This window comes from Talpa europaea, assembly GCF_964194135.1.
Source record: "Talpa europaea genome assembly, chromosome: 3".
Classification (NCBI taxonomy): domain Eukaryota; kingdom Metazoa; phylum Chordata; class Mammalia; order Eulipotyphla; family Talpidae; genus Talpa; species Talpa europaea.
The window spans coordinates 66,148,325-66,167,625 of record NC_140069.1 but is presented as its reverse complement, the minus strand read 5'-3'; the positions used below and the strand labels follow the sequence as shown (position 1 = coordinate 66,167,625).

The 19,301-nt window shown below is 35.3% G+C and overlaps 1 protein-coding gene across 2 annotated transcripts in view; it reads left to right on the top strand.

Annotated features, from left to right (window-relative positions):
- SNTG1 (syntrophin gamma 1) overlaps nucleotides 1-19,301 on the top strand; it is a gene marked incomplete at both ends in the record, with an annotated part of 271,863 nt that overhangs the window by 21,090 nt on the left and 231,472 nt on the right. For both annotated transcript variants that reach the window (XM_084230408.1, XM_084230407.1), the window contains 4 exons: nucleotides 3,750-3,806; nucleotides 18,032-18,089; nucleotides 18,793-18,836; nucleotides 18,933-18,974. In XM_084230408.1, the coding sequence (XP_084086534.1) occupies nucleotides 3,750-3,806; nucleotides 18,032-18,089; nucleotides 18,793-18,836; nucleotides 18,933-18,974 (201 nt within the window). The remainder of the gene's footprint in view (nucleotides 1-3,749; nucleotides 3,807-18,031; nucleotides 18,090-18,792; nucleotides 18,837-18,932; nucleotides 18,975-19,301) is intronic.

The following is a 19,301-nucleotide window of genomic DNA, read 5'->3' as shown; positions in this document are numbered from 1 at the left end:
GATTATAGTTACCTGTGTAGAAAACTACCAAAATCTTGTTTGAAATCCAACCAGAAAGAGTAAAAATTCCTCTTGATGAGAATTTTGCCAGCATCTGATATTGTCAATGTTTTATATTTTTGTTATTGTAATAGGTTTATAATATTTCACTGTTTTAATCTGCAATTAGGAAAACATTATCTATACCAGTGGGCTATTGTGAAGATTACTTGGAAAAAGCGTTTGGAAAATAACCTCTTTGTTAATGTAACACATAACTACTAACATATTTTTAAGGCCTATGCTAAGTGCTTGGCATACAACTGTGAACAATACTAATCTCAGCTCCCAGGAAACTGTAGTGAAAAAAAAAAAGTCAAAGGCACAGCGTATTTTAATTATCATAATATCAGTAATTAATGAGAGCTGTAAATACACATAATCAATTTTTTGATAATTAGAGATTGTCATTTATTAGCATTTCTTTATTTAAGTTCATTCACTCTTCCTGAACTATCAAAAAGTGCTAATTATAGCACCTCTTTTCTTACATATCTTGTTACTGTTACAGAAAATCAGTGCAAACAATTCTGGATGATAATTTCTCCAGTTTTTATATTGTTCTCATTTCTTTCGTTTCTCCTTTTTTTTAAAATACATGCCTCAAAAATGATTATGCCTGGATTATATAATAGCAACATTTTTGATAATGTGAATATTTTGGTTCCCATTTAGTTAAAACATACACAGTATTTTAAATATAAATTATATATAGTATACTACAGTAAACTACATATACTATATATATAGGCTAGTATGGTAATGTGTAGTATACTACCATACATTTTAAGAACAATTACAACCATTCAATTGTCCTATCTCTGAGTCTTTTAGTATTTGACATACTTTGTGATATAAATATTGGATTATGAGGTATATAAATGTAAATTATATAATTAAATGTCAGTACTAAGTGAGAATTCTTTTTAAAACTAGCACATTATGTGTGCGGTTGTGTGTGTTTGTGTTCATTTAGTTTCTACTACTATAAGCTATGGTCCTTAACGAACATGGATCCTCCAAATAAAGCTGTGTGTATGTATTATTTATCACCAAGTTACATATCTCACACCATTTGAATAATTTGCCAAATTTATAAACTTGTGTATACTTTTGAGTCACTGTGAATTTGAGGTCTCTGAATTCTATTTAGATATTGTTGCAATGTATTACCTCCCTTTAGCTAATCATTAAATGGAGCATAAATAAAGATCATTTAATCAATTGCTCTTGTCCAATTCAGTTAAAGAACATTTTCATTATGTATTCAAGTTATTTTATTTTATTTTTAAAATATTTATTTATGCATACAAGAACTGGGGTATAAGCCAGAAAAGTGGCAGTGAGAGGATTCACCAGAGAGAGTGTGGAGAGCAGATCTACTGAAAGGCACTGCTGAAGGGAGCAGCAGGAGCGACAGGAGAGGTCTACTGTGCCATGTCGGTTGCTTTTGGCCTGCCTGGGATCAAACTCCTGTTGCAAGGTCTGGGAATAGCTTGATCGTACTGTCTTTAACCCCTGCACCATCAAGGAGGCCCATATTCAAGTCATTTTAATTTGTATTTTGTATATGTGTCACACATGTGTTAACCTTCATTTTTGTTTTTTTTTAAATGCAGGTATATTTATAAGCACACATTTCCCAATGTAAGTTTTAAAAAAAACACTACATCTTGTCATACTTTCCTCATTTTAAACCTTGTGACTCCACCAATAGGAAGTGACATAACAATGAGCTTTTGAACAAAAAAAAAAAATACAGTGTATTGTATTATTTAATATGAAAAGCATATTTTACGTTTAAGTTTGCTTGCGTAAATTATAATGAAGTTATACATTTATTTGCATGAATATAAGTTTAGTGTTGGCTTGAAAAATATGTCTAGCTAACATGTAAAACCTATCATTTAAAAATAGACCAAATTCCTTAGCACATGGTTAAAATTAAAAAAAAAATATTTTATTAAATACTATTGATTAGTAAATAATTGATTTTTAGGGGCCTCCTTGGTTATGCAAGGGGTTAAGCACAACACTATGAAGCTATCTGTAGCCTCTGCAACACAAGTTCAATCCTTGGCTGGTCAGGGAGAAACCCATGTGGCACAGCAGACCTCTCCTGACTCTCCTGCTTCCCTCAGCAGTGTTTTTCAGTCAGTCCACCTGTTCTGTTCCCCACTCTGTCTCTGGTGAATTCTCTCACCTCCCGCACCTCTGGGCTGTACCCCAGTTCTTTTATGAATATATAAATAAATCTTTAAAAAATGATTTTAAAATATATAAATTAATCTACAATGAATAAGATTAAGTTTCAAATTCAAAATGACTGACTTAAAAACCCCACATTCTGTTATTACAATCATCTTCTTTAAGCATAATTTTGCTTTTATTTATGAAATCTAAATATTTGACTGAATGAAAGTACCTTATACCTTTGGTAAAATGATGAGATTTAATATTTTATTAAAGTGCTTAGAAAAAGCCACAAGAACAGGTATTTCATATGTTCTTTTAGTTATTTTTAAATTATATCTGTTTTACATAACTCCCCTACAAAACCAATAAGAAAGAATTCACAGGGGACTGTCATGATGGTGCATGGGTCCACTGGTGAAGGAAATTCTGTGGGGACTACACCTGAGGTGTGTGGGGGGAAGCAAGCATTGTTTAAAAATGAACAATGATGTAAAAATGTATAAATAAGAAGAAAATTAAAATTAGAAGAGAGAATTCACTCAGTAAAGCAAGAGCATTTAGATTTGGTAATGGGTAATATAGCCAAATGAATCAGACATTTATGGAGATTTGGGGATCAGTTGACAACTCTCTACCCCAAATGCAAAAGAAAAAGGGTGGTATCTCAACTCTTTCTGAACAGGGAAACTGTCAAGAACATGAGGAGATTAAAAATAAGTGTAGAATGTTGTCAATAAAAGCTTTCCTAATCTCTCAGCACACTTCCTGAGTGTGTATTATGTAAGATGATTGTCTTAATGCAGAGTAATGTTGAATTTTTATTGAAAATTAAAAAAATGTGTCCACATGTGGTTCTATATGATTTTTCAAGTTTCATGTTCCAGGGACTGAATTATTATTTCTGTTGTGGAAGAAAACTGATAATTCCATAATCACTAATACTTAGGTGTAAAATCCATTTTGAACATGATCCATTCACGGTTTGAATTCTAGGCATATAAATGAATCATTTATATCACGGGACATAGCAGCCTACCAGCTATATATCACTTGACATAGCAGCCTACCAGCTCAGCTCTCTTCTCTACAAGCAATAAAAACTTGATAGTGAAAGAGATAAAACTTTGATTGTCAAAGATAATTTTTACCATTGACATTGAGTTATATATAACCAGAATCTTGTCATTTCTTGACCAATAGGAATGCATAATGTGAAAACAAGAAGAGATTTAAAAGTTAAGATTCCAAAATGTCTTAAAATACTTTATTTTTTAAAAGTTTAGCATTTTAATAACAATATAGATCCATTTTATCTTGACCTATATAGTTATAATTAATAAATTATTAACATTTGGTTTTAAAATTATAAATATTTCATTTATTGAAATATTTGGAGGCTCTGTGCTATCACAAAATATTTTCTTTTAAATAATAAGAACAAAACCCAGAAGAGGAAATGTTGTGCAAGTATAGTATTAGGAATTGCTAACCACTTTTAAAATCCTGTCTTTCAGGAAAGAACGGTGACCATTAGAAGACAAACTGTAGGAGGATTTGGATTAAGCATAAAGGTAGCTAATCTTTACAGTCTGTCCTTACAAAGGCTGTGCTATAATGCTTGTATTTTTGTGGATTTTAATTTTTGTTCATTATCAATTATATACGAATATAGCTAATTCCTCAGTATTTGGACTCAGAGGTATATTAAGTAGGTTCTCACAGAACTTATTCAACTTTTGATTTAGAAATGTTAGAAAAATACTTGGGAATTGTATCTTACTTAACACGGACTATAACTCATTAATTTTATCTTTCTTTATCTAGTTTCATGTTAAATATCAAACTTAGCCCTGCAATTTACATTTCTTTTCTAACCATCCAGCACAAAATTATTGATCTGTCAGTTAAGGAATTAAGAACATGCTTTATATTGATAAGAAACAATACAGTTTATTAGCTGTAGTCCATTCATCTTTGTCTTTTGTTTCATTGATTATTTAAGAAAAAGTAAAATATAACATTGTAACACATATAGACAAAGATTTAAGATCTGATTTGTTATCCTAGCATAAATTAATTATAAAAATTACTTGCTAATTTTCATTTATTTTTCAATTTTAAAGGGCTTTTCCTTTTGTATACTGTTGACTATTAAAGATATTCCATACCTGCAATTTATCATCATTAAAATAAAGCAAATTTTAACAGGATGGGAAATTATATAAATATTAAAATAGTTAACTGAATGACAGTAAATGTTTCTTAGAAACCTGTAAGTTTGTATCTCTAAATGAAATTTAACTTTATCTTGACCGTTTGCTTAGACATTTTGTTTATATTGGATGAAAATCATACATCCTAGATTTAAATTTCATGAAATTTTAACACAGCTCAAGTTACATATTCTTGGAAAATAGAATTTCCATTTGTTGAATGTTATCTCTGGATGACCTCATGAAAATGGTACAGAGAAAGAATCAATGTGATTGTTATGTCAAGTGACAAGGATATTACTATATAAAATGTATAAAATGTTTTAAGAGATATTTTGTACTTTCATTTAATCTATCATCAATTAGAACCAGGAAAACACACAGAGCAAATTACAAGATTTGGAAAAGATACTGTAGGAATTTTTTCATCAATAGACCATTGCTTTGGTTTTGGCTTATTACATTTTCTGTGAGGTATTTAAACAGACCACTAAAAGTAGAAGAAAGTTCATGAAGAGAGAGCAAAAGCTGAATGTGAACTAAATCCAATGAGAGTTGGTTTCATCTGAGATAAGCATTTTCACCTACACTCAGCTATGTGTGAGAGTAACACTTTCTTTTTTTTTAAAGATTTATTTATTTATGCATAGGAGAACTGGGGTATTAGCCAAAGGGGAGGGGTGAGAGGATTCACCAGAGACAGTAGAGAGCAGAATAGGCAGATCTACTGAAATACACTCCTGAGAGGAGCAATGGGCTAGGCAGCACAGGTCTGCGGCACCAAGTGGGTTGCTCCCTGGCCTGCCCGGGATCAGGGATCCAAGTAGTGCTGCAGCAGCTGCAATAGCTTGATATTATGCCACCAGGGAGATATTATGCCACCATATGCCACCAGGGAGACACAAAAGAGTAAAACTTTCTTAATTTTGTATGATTAGAAATGTCTATTTCCTTTTTAAATATTCCACTCATAATTTAAGCTCAATATCTATGTAATTTATTATTCTGCAATATGACATTTTAACCTAGGCTGTTTTTAAAATAATGACCTTGCCAATGAACCTTTCAGTTTAATAATTTTGTCATTTAAGTTAAAGCAAATCTCTTAAATATATAATAGTGTAAATTGCTTTTTAAAGGAAGTGTGCATTTTCCATTCAAAATATTGGCCACAAAAGTAATATTAAAATAAAATTGGTGTCATATTTACAGGTTTCACAAAAAAGGAACAATTTTATAATACTTATTAATTGAACAATCTAATTAGAACATGAACACCAATTTTTATTTAGAATATTGCCCATTTACACTGAGGAATTTCCTTTTTCTAAATATTCTTTTTTATATAATTCTTACATCATTTTTCATTTTTGCACAATGTATGTATTTTCATTTTGGCTATATTCCCCATACAATTGCACTCCCCTTATTTTGAACCTATTCCTTCCTCTCCCCACCCCCTAACCCCCGGTAGTGTGAATCTGGTTTATAGTTGCTTGTTAATTTTGATTTTTACTTTATTATAATGTCTTTTTCCTGGACCCTTATTTAGGTTTTTAAATTCCTGCTTTGAGTGAGACCATCTGCTATTTTCTTTTTCTTTATGACTTATTTCGCTGAGGATGATCCCTTCTAGCTCCATCCATGTTGCTACAAATTGCATGAGTTTATGTTTTTTGATTTCTGAGCAATATTCCATTGTGTATATATACCACATCTTCTTGATCCAGTCATCTATTTTTGGGCACTTCGGTTGTTTCCATAGCTTAGCTGTTGTAAATAGTGCTGCTATAAACATAGGGGTGCAGGTGCCTTTTGGATTAATGTTTCTGCGTCCTTTGGGTAAACACCTAGGAGTGGCATTGCTGGATCATATGGAAGCTCTGTCTTTAGTAGGTTGAGGAATCTCCACACAGCTCTCCATAGTGGTTGGACCAGTTTGCACTCCCACCAACAGTGCAGGAGAGTTCCTTTTTCTCCACACCCCCGCCAACATTTGTTGTTGCTAGTTATTTTTAATACGTGCCATTCTCACTGTTGTAAAATGGTATCTTATTGTAGTTTTGATTTGCATTTCCCTGATTACAAGTGATGTTGAACATTTTTTCATATGCCTGCTGGCCATTTACATTTCCTCTTTGGAGAAGTTTCTTTTTAGCACTTCTGCCCATTTTTTGACTGGATTATTTTCTTTGTTTGTTGAGCCTCATCAGCTCTTTGTAGATTTTTGTGATCAGTCCTTTATCATTAGTGTTGTGTGCAAAAATTTTCTCCCTGTAGGTGGGGTTTCTCTTTGTTTTGGTTATTGTCTCTTTTGCTGTGCAGAAGCTCTTTAATTTGATGTAGTCCCAGCTGTTGATTTTTGCCTTCACTATCACTGCTTTGGGTGATGAATCTGTAAAGATGTCTTTGAGGTGCATGTCATGTATTCTTTTGCCTATATTCCCTTCTATGTATTTTATGGTTTCAGGTCTTATGTCTAGTTCATTAATCCATTTTGAGTTGTTTTTTGTGCATGGTGTGAGGTAGTAGTTAAGTTTCATTCGTTTGCATGTAGCGGCCCAGTTTTCCAAGCACGATTTATTGAACAAACTTTCTTTGCTCCATTGCATATTCTTTGCTCCTTTGTCAAATATTAGTTGACCATAAATCTGTGGGTTTATTTCTGGATTTTCTATTTGCATCCATTTGTCCATGTGTCTGTTCTTGTTCCAATACCATGCAGTTTTTATTATTATTGTTTTCTATTATAGTTTGAAATCTGGGTGTGTGATACCTCCATTCCCATCTTTTTTTTTTTTTTTTAGGAAAGCTTTGTCATTATGGTTTTTGGTGGCTCCATGTGAATTTCATCAATGTTTTTTCTATTTCTTTGAAGCAAGTTATTTGAATTTTTATTGGAATAGCATTGAATCTATATATTGCTTTTGGTAGGATAGACATTTTGATAATTTTAATTCTTCCAGTCCATGAGCAGGGGATTTTTTTCATTTATTTATGTCTTCTTCTATTTCTTTTTACAGTGTTTCATAGTTTTCTTTGTATAGGTCCTTTACCTCTGTTGTTAGGTTTATTCCCAAGTATTTTACAGTTTATTCCCAAGTATTTTACAGTGTTTCATCGTTTTCTTTGTATAGGTCCTTTATCTCTGTTGTTTGATTTATTCCCAAGTATTTGATTTTTTTTTTTGTTTCAATAATAAAAGGGATGGTTTTCTTGATTTCTTCTTTTTCAGATTTATTGTTTGTGTATAGGAAGTCTACTGATTTTTGCATGTTGATTTTGTATCCTGCCACTTTACTAAACTGATTGATTAGTTTGATTAGTTTTTTTGTGGAGTTTTTGGGGTTCTCTACGTATATTATCAAATCATCTGCAAATAGTGATAGTTTGACTTCACCCTTGCCTATTTGGATGATTTTATATCTTTCTCTTGCCTTATTGCTCTGGCTAGGACTTCCAGTATTATACTGAATAGCAGTGGTGAGTGTGGACATCCTTGTCTTGTTCTAGATCTTAATGGAAATGCTTTCAGCTTTTCACCATTGAGAATGATATTGGCTATGGGCTTGTCATAGATGGCTTTTATGATGTTGAGTTATGTTCCTTGTATCCCAAGAATTTCAAGGGCCTTTATCATAAAAGGGTGTTTTACTTTGTCAAAATCTTTCTCAGCATCTATTGATATTATCCTATGTTTTTTGTATTTCTTTTTGTTGATGTGTTGTATTACCTTGTTTGATTTTTGGATGTTGAACCATTCTTGTGTCCCTGGAATAAATCCTACTTGGTCATGGTGAATTATCTTATGAAGACATTGTTGGATTCTGATAGCTAAAATTTTATTGAGGATTTTTGCATCAGTGTTCATTAGAGATTTTGTGTTGTCCTCATTTGGTTTTGCTATTAGTGTAGTGTTGGCTTCATAGAACGTGTTTGGTATTATCCCTTCCTTCTCCAATTTTTGAAAGAGTTTGTGAAAGATAGGCACTAATTCATTTTTGAATGTTTGGTAGAATTCATTGATAAATCCATCTGGTCCTGGGCTTTTTTTTTTTTTTTTTTCCCGGAAGGGTTTTGATTACCATTTCATTTTCACTGCCTTTTATTGGTCTGTTTAGGTGTTCTATGTCTTCTTTATCTTGCTTTGGTTGATTAATATAGAGTTCTAGGAATTTGTCCATCTCTTCTAGATTGTTGAACTTGTTTGCATATAACTGTTCATAGTAGTTTCTGATTATTCTCTTGATTTCTGCTGTGTCTGTTGTGATTGCTCTTCTTTCATTTGTGATCCTATTTATTTGTGTTTTCTCCCATTTTTCCTTGGTGAGCCTGGGTAGGGGTTTGTCTATTTTATTTATTTTTTGAAGAACCAACTTTTGGTTTTGTTGATCTTTTGGATATTTTTTTTGTTTGTTTCTATTTCATTTATTTCTGCTTTGATTTTTATTATTTCTTTTCCTCTTCTGGTTTTGGGGTTTTGTTGTTGTGCTTATTCTAGCTCTTTCAGATGTGAGATTAGGTTGTTTCTTTGAGTTCTTCCTTGTTTCTTGATGTGAGCCTGTTTTGCTATATATTTTCCCCTTATTTTCCTCTTATTACTGCTTTTGCCTCATCCCATACATTTTGGAAATTGGTGTCCTCCTTGTCATTCAACTCAAAGTATTTTTTAATTTCATCTTTGATCTCCTCATTAGTCCAGTGGTCTTCCAGTAGTGTGGGTTTCAACCTCCACAAGGTGGGAGGGTTCCTTGCTTTCTTTTTGTGGTTTATATCTAGTCTGATGCCTTCATAGTCAGAGAAGATGGTTGGTATGATTTCAATCTTGGTGTATCTGTTGATATTTGTCTTGTGTCCCAGTATGTGTTCAATCCTGGAGAATGACCCATGTGCATTTGAGAAAAATGTGTACTCAGATTTTTTTTTGGGTTTAGTGTTCTATCGTTGTCTCTTAAGCCCATGAGCTCAAGATCCTTATTTAGAGCTTTAGTGTCATGACTTGCTTTTTGTCTCATTGATCGATCCATTGATAGCGGTGTGTTGAAGTCTCCTACTACATATATGTTTTCTCTGATGTCTGTTTTCAGAGATAATAATAGTTTTGTGATATATTTTGGTGCTCCTTCATTTGGTAAGTATATGTTAATGAGTGTTATTTCTTCTTGAAGTATTTTCCCTTTGATCATAATGTAGTGACCGCCTGGGTCTCTTTTTACCTTTTTGGGTTTGAAATCTGTTTTTTCTGATATAAGTATAACTGTTCCTGCCTTCTTTTTTGGTCCATTTGCTTGTAGGATTGTTTTCCATCCTTTTACTTTCAGTCTATTTTAATATTTTGTAGTTAAGTGAGTTTCCTAGAGACAGCAAATGGTTGGGTCTGTGTCTTTTTATTGAAGCATTTATTCTGTTTACATTTAGAGTTAATATTGATATGTTAGTATGTGTATTTACCATTTTCATTGACTTTTCTTTGGTTTTTATTTATTTTTTTAGTATTCTTTTTTTGGGGGGTCTTGTTTCATTCTTATTCATCCCTCTGTTAGTTCTGGCTTTGGGACTCCTTGTAGTATTTTTTGGAGTGGGTGTTTAGTCATAATGAAATTTCGGAGTTTCTGTTTGTCTGGGAAGGTCCTTATTCTTTCTTCATAGAGGAAGGAAAGCTTTGCAGGACAGAGTATTCTTGGTTGGCATTTTTTGTGATGGAGTCTGTTGACTATGTCCCTCCACAATCTCCTTGCCCGTACTGTTTCTTTGGAGAAGCCTAATGTCAGCCTGATTGGTTTTCCTTTGTATGTTACCTGTTTCTTCCCTCTTGCCATCTTCACATTTTTTCCTTGTCTTGGGTTCTCAGGAGCTTTACTATTATGTGTCTTGCTGAATTTTTCCTTTCATCATGGAAATTTGGTGTTTTTCTTGCTTCTTGTATGTCTGTTTTCAGCTCCTTTTTCATGTTTGGGAAATTCTCTTCAATTATTTCCTTGAATATTTTCTCTGTTCCTATGTCTCTCTCCTGTTCTTCTGGGATTCCTACAACTCTTATATTTCCTTTCCTCATGGAGTCAGATAGTTCCCAAAGTCTTTCTTCATTCTTTTTCATTTGTACTTCTCTTTCCTTTTCTGTTTTGGTTCTTTTAATTTTTGTGTCTCCAAGAGTGCTTATTCGTCCTTCCATTTCATCTATTCTGCTATCACTGTTTTCCCCAGAGTTCTTTAACTCTTCCATTAATCTTTTGATCTCCTGCATTTCTTTCCCTTTCCTCTTTAGGAACTCAATTACATTCTTCTGATTGTTTATTATTTTTCCCTTATTGTTGTTTTCCTTAATGACTTATGCCAGTTTTTTAATCACAAGAATTTTAAATTTTCTGTCTATGGGCCTCCCCTGGTGGCACACCAGTTGAGTTCTGGGCTGTGAAGCTGCCTGCAGCCTCTGCAGTGCTGGTTCAATCCCCAGGCACCGGGCAAGGGTCCCACATGGTGCACAGACCTCTCCTGCTGCGCCTGCTGCTCCCCTCAGCAGTGTATTTCGCCGCTCTGCCTGTTCTGTTCCCTGCTATGGCTCCGGTGAATTCTCTCACCCTCCCGCACTGCTGACTGTACCAAATGCTTGTATAAATAAATAAATGAATTAATGAATGACTGACTGAATGAATGAATAAATAAATAAATAAATCTTCAGATTTTCTGTCTGGAAGGCTCAGAAATTCTTCCAAGTCACTGTTGTTGCAATCTGGTGGGTGATTTTTATTTTGTTGTGTGTCCTCTTCCTGAGGACTTGCTTGATTGCTAGTAGTTTTTCTTTTCCCTGCTGCTTGTTTTCTAATTTGTCTTATGCATTGGGACACTGTGTGGCTGGTACTGGCTGGCATCTTTTTGGTGTGCTCTTTCTGGGATGTCAGAAACTGGTGGTCCAATCGAGGCAAAAACTGTTATGCCAGAAGTCCTGTAGGGCAGTGGTACTATGAATATGTTAATAGTTGCTGTCACAGAATATCTCCTCCTTTTGTTTGTTTAATTCTGAAGGTGTGTCTTGAAGTGCCACAGACTGCCCTGGAGCTGGTGTGGCTGGATTGCTTGCTGGGCTCCAAATTGCTGGATCCCCCTCTGGGCTCCAACTCCCTGTCAGGCGGGACCTGGCTCGTGGTGGCCTTCAGCTCCCCTCTAGCTGTGTGGACAGCTCTCTCCCAGTTTCACGCAGTTTTTGTTGAGGTGAAGTTCCCTATTCTAAAAAGGCAGGTAGGAAGGGCACTTTTATGTGCCTGCAGTCTGCCTGGGCTGTGGCTGCCACTCTCCCTCTGGGCTCTGAGTGCTGGCCAGAAGGGGCCTAGTGTGTGTGGGGCTTCCCAGCTCACCTTGGGCTGCGGGGTCAGCCCAATTCCAGTTTCAAGCAGTTTTTGATGAGGCGAAGGTCCTTATTCTCTGAGGAATTTCTTTTTAGTGTTTTCCATTTGGTTTTCTTGATACATACCTCAGAGTTCTGTTTTTCTATTTTTATTTTTTAAGATTCATTTATTTATACAGGAACTGGGTTACATACAGGCCAGATGTTTGGGAGGTTGGGAGGACTTACCAGAGACAGAGCAGTGAACAGAACAGGCAGACTGACTGAAATACACTGCTGAGGGGAGCAGAGGGCGAGACAGGGGAGATCTGCCATACCATGTGGGTATCTCCCCTGCTGGCAGGAATCAAACCCGCACTGCAGAGGCTGTAGACAGCTTCAGTGCTGTGCTCAACTGCCTGTGCCACCAGGGAGACCCAGCTTTTCTAGTTTTTAATCTCTCTTCAATTTCATTAATATAATTCAACCTGTTTATTTTTTCATATAGCTGTATAAATATCAATGTTTTCATAAAAATATTTACCTTATTATAATTTAACTAAATGTTACAAACTACTGTTATCTATTTGTATTTTTCTTACAATCTATAAATATACATAGGATGAACAGTTTGAAAAATTGTTTTGGGGGCCTCCCCGGTAGCCCAGCAGGTTGAGTGCAGTGCTGTGAAGCTGTCTGCAGCCTCTGCAATGTGGGTTCTATTCCAACCAGCCAGGGAGATACCCACATGGCAGGGCAGACCTCTCCTGTCTCACCCGCTGCTCCCCTCAGTAGTGTATTTCAGTTGTTCTGCCTGTTCTGCTCCCTGCTCTGTCTCTGGTGAATTCTCTCACCCTCCCATGCCTCTGGCCTGTACCCCAATTCTTGGATAAATAAATAAATCTTTAAAAATTGTTTTGGGTTATATGCAGATTTAAAGTTTAATACTGACCATTTATCTATTTGTTTGTGTGTTTATTTTTGTTACAGAAATTTGTGCTAATAATAAAACTATAAACATACACACATAAATATTTACATTTTCCTTATTTGTTTCAGTTACCTCCACTGAAACACACTAGAGATTTCATTATTATTTCTTTATTTTTAAATCTATTTAAACTGATGCAAAGTTGGTTTACAACACTGTTATGGTTTACACTGTTATGATTTACACTGTATATGATTTACACATATTACAACCCTTTTAGGTGTGTGTTACTAGACCACACCTACCTCCAAGATGCCCATCATATTCCACCATAGTCCACTGTGCTCACTCCTCAGTTTTCTCTTACACTGTCTTTTTCCCCTTTGGTTTCCGCAGTTATATAATCGGATTTCTAAGATTATTATTGATTTGGTTATATTGGACCTTTTTTTCCCCTAAGTTACACAAATAAGTGACATGTGTTGTATTTGTCTTTCTCCTGACTTATACTGCTTAGCATAATCCCCTCCAACACTGGTGTTTTTATATTGAGATTAGTAATTGAAACCTTGAATATCTGAAGTGGAGATAACCAAAGGAAGAGTGTACATCAGACAATTGAGGGGGCATTTACTAATATAATTAAGATTACTAAAAATGCTCCTGAATTTCACTGTACTTACAATACATGGTGCTATTTCTTCAATTTTACCTCCAAAAATTCTTTAAAAACTTTAATAAGATCTCACTCATAGCAGGAATTTAGAAAACCTAAATTAGGAACTAGGAAAAAGACTAATTATAATAAAGTAAATATCAAAATCAATAAGCAAGTATAAACCAGAGACACACTACAGGGTGGGGGCGAAGGGTATAGGATCAAAACAAGTGGTGGGGATTGTATGGGGACTATAACCAAGAAGAAAGTGCATATGTTGTGCAAAAATGAAAAATGATGGGGCCTCCCTGGTGGCGCAGCGGTTGAGCGCTGGGTTGTTAAGCTGCCCGCAGCCTCGGCAGCGCCAGCTCGATCTCCAGCTGCCGAGTGAGGGTCCCACATGGCGCGCAGACCTCTCCTGCTGCCCGCTGCTCCCCTCAGCAGTGTCCTTGGTCCGTCTGCCTGTTCTACTCCCCGCTCTGGCTCTGGTGAATTCTCTCACCCTCCCTCGCTTCTGACTGTACCCAGTGCTTATATTAATAAATAAATAAATAAACAAATAAAGAAATGTTTATAAAATGAAAAATGATGTAAATATATATACAAAATAAAATAAAAAATAAAATAAAAACCTAAATAAGTTTAACAAAGTGTACTTTTTGGTCAGAAAACAGTAAAATAAAAAAACAGAACATTTGGTACTTTTAGAAGTTATTGCAAGTTGGGCCTCCTCTGGTGGCGCAGCAGTTGAGCACTGGGCTGCGAGGCTGCCCAGCCTCTGCAGTGCCATTTCGTTCACCGGCCGCTGGCAAAGGTCCCACAAAAAAAAAAAAAAAAAAATAAGAAGTTAATGCAAGTTGACTATGGTTCATGCTTCATGCTTTATGCTCCTGACAAACCTTAGCTCCTGGGCTTTTTCTGCCACTATCACCTTTGCTCAAGATGGCAAGCCCTCTTATGTCCCGTGTGGTGGTCTGGACTGTAAGTCAGGAGATGATATGATAGAAAAAATTCTCGTATAGTATTTATTCTATGTTTTGCTTATCAACGTGTTGTAGTTATTAATTGTTATAGATTACAAGTTACTAATTATGTAGTTACTACAGATTGTGCACAGCATGATACCATTAATGTACCAATGTACATTAAGCCAGTTGTAAGGTATAGATGTATAATTCTGTCTCCTTTGTAAATAGTCTTGCCAACCAGTAGGGGTGGTGAAATAAAGGTATGCCTCTAGCTCCTTTTATTTTTTTGTATCTTATTTTTTTTGAAGATTTATTTATTCATTTTAACACAAGAACTGGGGTATATGCCAGATGTGCAGGAGGGTGAGAGGATTCACCAGAGACAGCGGGGAACAGAACAGGCAGACTGACGAAATACACTGCTGAGGGGAGCAGCGGGCAAGACAGGAGAGGTCTGCCACAACATGTGGGACCCTCGCCAGCCAGCCAGAATTGAACCAGCGCTGCAGAGGCTGTGTACAGCTTCACAGCACGGTGCTCAACCACCTGCACCACCAGGGGGTACCCTTTTCTACCTTATTAATAGACTGCATTGTGACCTCTGAGGCAAAATGAGTAGGTAGGTGTTTAGAAGTTGAGGCAGTTATGTGTCACTACAGTTTTATCCGATGTCTTCAATTTGATATTCTCCCTTAGGCCAAGTCAGACATCAGGGGATCCCACCTCAAAAATCCTTAAAATGCCAAAAAATAAGATAAAACAATGAAAACACAACAAATATTTTATTAGAATCAAGTTTTTTAAAAAATATCAGTTATGTTTCATTTTCTTTTTGAATGCTTTCTAATTCCATTCTTAGCATTCCTTTGTCTTTCAACTTAAGAAAATAATTTTGGCTTGCTTTGTTACCATTGTTCTGTTTTGTTTTGTTTTGTTTTTCCTTAACAAAGAAAAGTTTTGACTTGCATTGTAGGACTTTCTTATAAAACCAGAGACACTCCTTTGATTGGCAAAATTGTCATTTTTTTAAATCATGTCCAAAGATGCTGAAACCTCAATTTAGAGCAGTTATTCATCCAAAAAGGGTTTTTGTATCTGTTATCTTTCTTTTAAGATTTATTTATTTATGCATACAAGCTGGGGTACAGGCCAGAGGTGCTGGGGGTGAGAGGATTCACCAGAGACAGAGCAGGGAACAGAATAGGCAGACTGACTGAAGTACACTGCTGAGGGGAGCAGCAGAAGAGACAGGAGAGGTCTGCCCCACCATGTGGGAATTTCCCTGGCTGGCCAGGGATTGAACTCATGCCACAAAGGCTATAGATTGCTTCATAATGCAGTGCTTAATCCCTTGTGCCACCAGGGATTTATCAAACTTTTACATAGTGATCTCAGTCTTTCAGGAACCCTGGCTAATTTAAACTATTTTTACTCTTGTATGGCTTGTTATATCTATTCTCATAGATGACATAAAAATATACTCATTCTCCAAAAATTTGGACAAAAGAATCATTAAACCTTCCACTTCTAAGCACTATTCTTCTTTGTTCTTAGAACAAAAGTGCTTACCTGAAATTCTTGGATTCACAGGACAGCTGGACTATACTTGATTTTCCTACAGGACTCCATGATTTGTATTGTATTGAATTGTATTGCTCTAGAACAAGGTTATTGGAGCTCATTTAGTTTTGAGTTTCACCCATCATCATTTCTATTTACATTCCTGGCTCTTTACTCAGCTCTACTGCTGCTGTCTTATACATCCTTGACACATTTCTTCTGCTCTCTGATAAACTCTCCTTTTGGTAAACTCTTCCTTTGATATGCTCAGTCCTCTATTCTGAAATATCTGTCACTTACCAACTTTTTTTTGTCTTTTATTTTTTTTTTAATTTTTTAAATATTTATTTATTTATTTATTTATACAAGCACTGGGTACAGTCAGACGTGTGGGAGGGTGAGAGAATTCACCAGAGCCAGAGGCGAGAGCAGAGCAGGCAGACTGACAAAGCACACTGCTGAGGGGAGCAGTGGATGGCAGGAGAGGTCTGCGCTCCATGTGGGCCCCTCGCCAGGCCGCCAGGGATTGAATCAGCGCTGCAGAGGCTACTGGCAGCTTCGCAGCCCAGCACTCAACAGCTGCGCCACCAGGGAGGGCCCATTGTTGGATGCTGATAGCTAAAATTTTATTGAGGATTTTTGCATCAGTGTTCATTAGAGAGATTGGCCTGTAGTTTTCCTTTTTTGTGTTGTCCTCATTTGGTTTTGGTATTAGTGTAATGTTGGCGTCATAGAATGTGTTTGGTATTATCCCTTCCTTCTCTATTTTTTGAAAAAGTTTGTGAAGTATAGGCACTAGTTTGTTTCTGAATGTTTGGTAGAATTCATTTGTAAACCCATCTGGTCCTGGGATTTTGCTTTTGGGGAGTTTTTTTTTTTTTTAAGATTTATTTTATTTATACCTGCACTGCAGAGGCTGCAGACAGTTCCACAGCACTGAGCTCAACCTCCTGCACCACCAGGGAGGCCCTGGGGAGGGTTTTGATCACCATTTCAATTTCACTGCTTATAATTGGGTGTTTAGGTGTTCTATCTTCTTTATCTAACTTTGGGTGATTGTAAATTTGTAGGAATTTGCCCATCTCATCTAGGTTGCTGAACTTGTTTGCATATAACTTCATAATAGTTTCTGATTATTCTTTTGATTTCTGCTGTGTCTGTTGTGATTTTGCCTCTTTCATTTATTATCCTATTTATTGGTGCTTGCTCCTGTTTTTCCTTTGTGAGCCTGGGTGAGTGTTTGTCTATTTCATTTATTTTTTTCATAGAACCAACTTTTGTTTTCATTGATCTTTTGTATTTGTTTTTCAGTTTCTATTTCATTTATTTCTGCCTTTTTTTTAAGATTTATTTATTTATTTATACAAGAACCAGGGTACAGGCCAGATGTGCGGGAGGGTGAGAGGATTCACCAGAGACAAAGTGGGGAACAGAACAGGCCGATGACAAATACACTGATGAGTGGAGCAGCGGGCAAGACAAGAGAGGTCTGCTGTGCCATGTGGGACCCTCGCTGGTAGGCCAGAATTGAACCGGCACTGCCGAGGCCGAGGACAGCGCCACAGTGCTGCGCTCAACTGCCTGTGTCACCAGGGAAGGCCCTTCTGCTTTTATTCTTATTATTTCCTTTCTTCTACTGGTTTTAGGGTTTTTTTGTTGTTGTTATTCACACAAAGAAATTTAATATTAATTAGGAAATGCAGATAATCGATTCTCTATCATACTTTTTGCACACTCTGTTTTTGTGTACTCATTGGTGCGGCAAAGGTCTCTCTAGATATTTATTATCCAAGTGTTCATGCTTGGTGACCAATATAGAACAACTTAACCAGTTAATGGGGATATATTATTTTCTGGCATTCAAATCCTAAAATAAGAATTTTTGTAATTGACAGCACTGCTACACATTAAATGCTTATTTAATATATCATTTGAAAAATAAAAACTATCGAAATCAACTGTTATTATTATTTGATGTCACAGAGAAATTCTAAGTGGGTAGGTAAGTTTCCTGCGAGCATGATCTACTTTGTAAATAAAGTCCACAAGATTTTATTAATTCTATCCGGTGTCAACATACTATTCATAGTCTGTGTTTCTTTATTTTTGGAGATTAAAAGGAATGACATAATTTTCTCTTTTCAGGGGGGAGCAGAACATAACATTCCAGTTGTTATTTCAAAAATCTCCAAGGAACAAAGAGGTAAAGTATTAAAAAAAATTATGCAGTATCCATCCTTTTAAATCATCGTGTTTGAAGAATAAGATGTTTTTAAGATCAAAAGTCATCACGTGATTTACTAGCTTTGGATTCCCACATCTCAGATTCCCTTTATTACTCCACAGGAGGGTTTCCCTCCTAGGAGAGCAAGGATGAAAGAAAAGTAGACTTGTTCCTATGATTGAGTTAGGGACAACAAAGATTTTGAATCATTTCACTAAACAACCATACAGGGATTTTTACTGATAACAAGTCATTACAAATATAGGCAAAAAACTAAGATGCATATAAGCTGTTTGTATGACTGAAATTAGGAAGACAATCTAATGTTTAAAAAGAAACTTGTAACTGACTCCAAAGCTGATAGACTGTGAAGATCTAAACTTTTATCTAGATACCTTAACAGTATAGTCACCCATTCAAAGAGGTGACTGAAGATTTGGCAACTGAAAGATCTGAGATGGTAGAATTACATAGATATATTTTGGTATGTTTCTAAAACAAATAAGGCTAAATCATTTTTTTTTCTCATTTCTATTCTTGTTGGATCTTTTAAAATATTATTCCTATAAAACATTTATTTTTTTTTCCTTTTATAAGTTTTACCTTTAGAACTGATAAAATTCCTTTCACCTATAGAAAGAAAGTAGACAATGCATAACCAATTATCCTTTTTTCTTCATAGCGGAACTTTCAGGACTACTCTTTATTGGAGATGCAATTCTACAGGTAAACATTTTAACCTTTATTTTTTATGTGCAAATAAAAGATAAAACCAATTTATAATATTTACCTTCTGAAGTGGTGATTTTATTTTCATTGTAGATAAATGGAATTAATGTGAGAAAATGCAGACATGAAGAAGTGGTGAGCTTTCTTTTTTCTAATATCATAACTGTTCCCGTATGCAAATGACAGTATAGTTCATTACTTAATACTCTTAATCTTATTATATTATATCATATTGATATTGATCCTGTGTGCTATTTGGATTTCTAAATAATGCCTTATTTGATTTTACTTATTAGAATCAAGTCAGTTAATATCCAGAATAAAATGTGATTCTAAGTAATATTTAAGGGGCATTGTTTGCTATGTTTTTCCAGTTTTTATATTAATCCTTTACCAATAAATGTCATTTAAGTGTATCTCCAAATAAAATATAGCTCTAAATTTCTGAAACATTTAAAAATC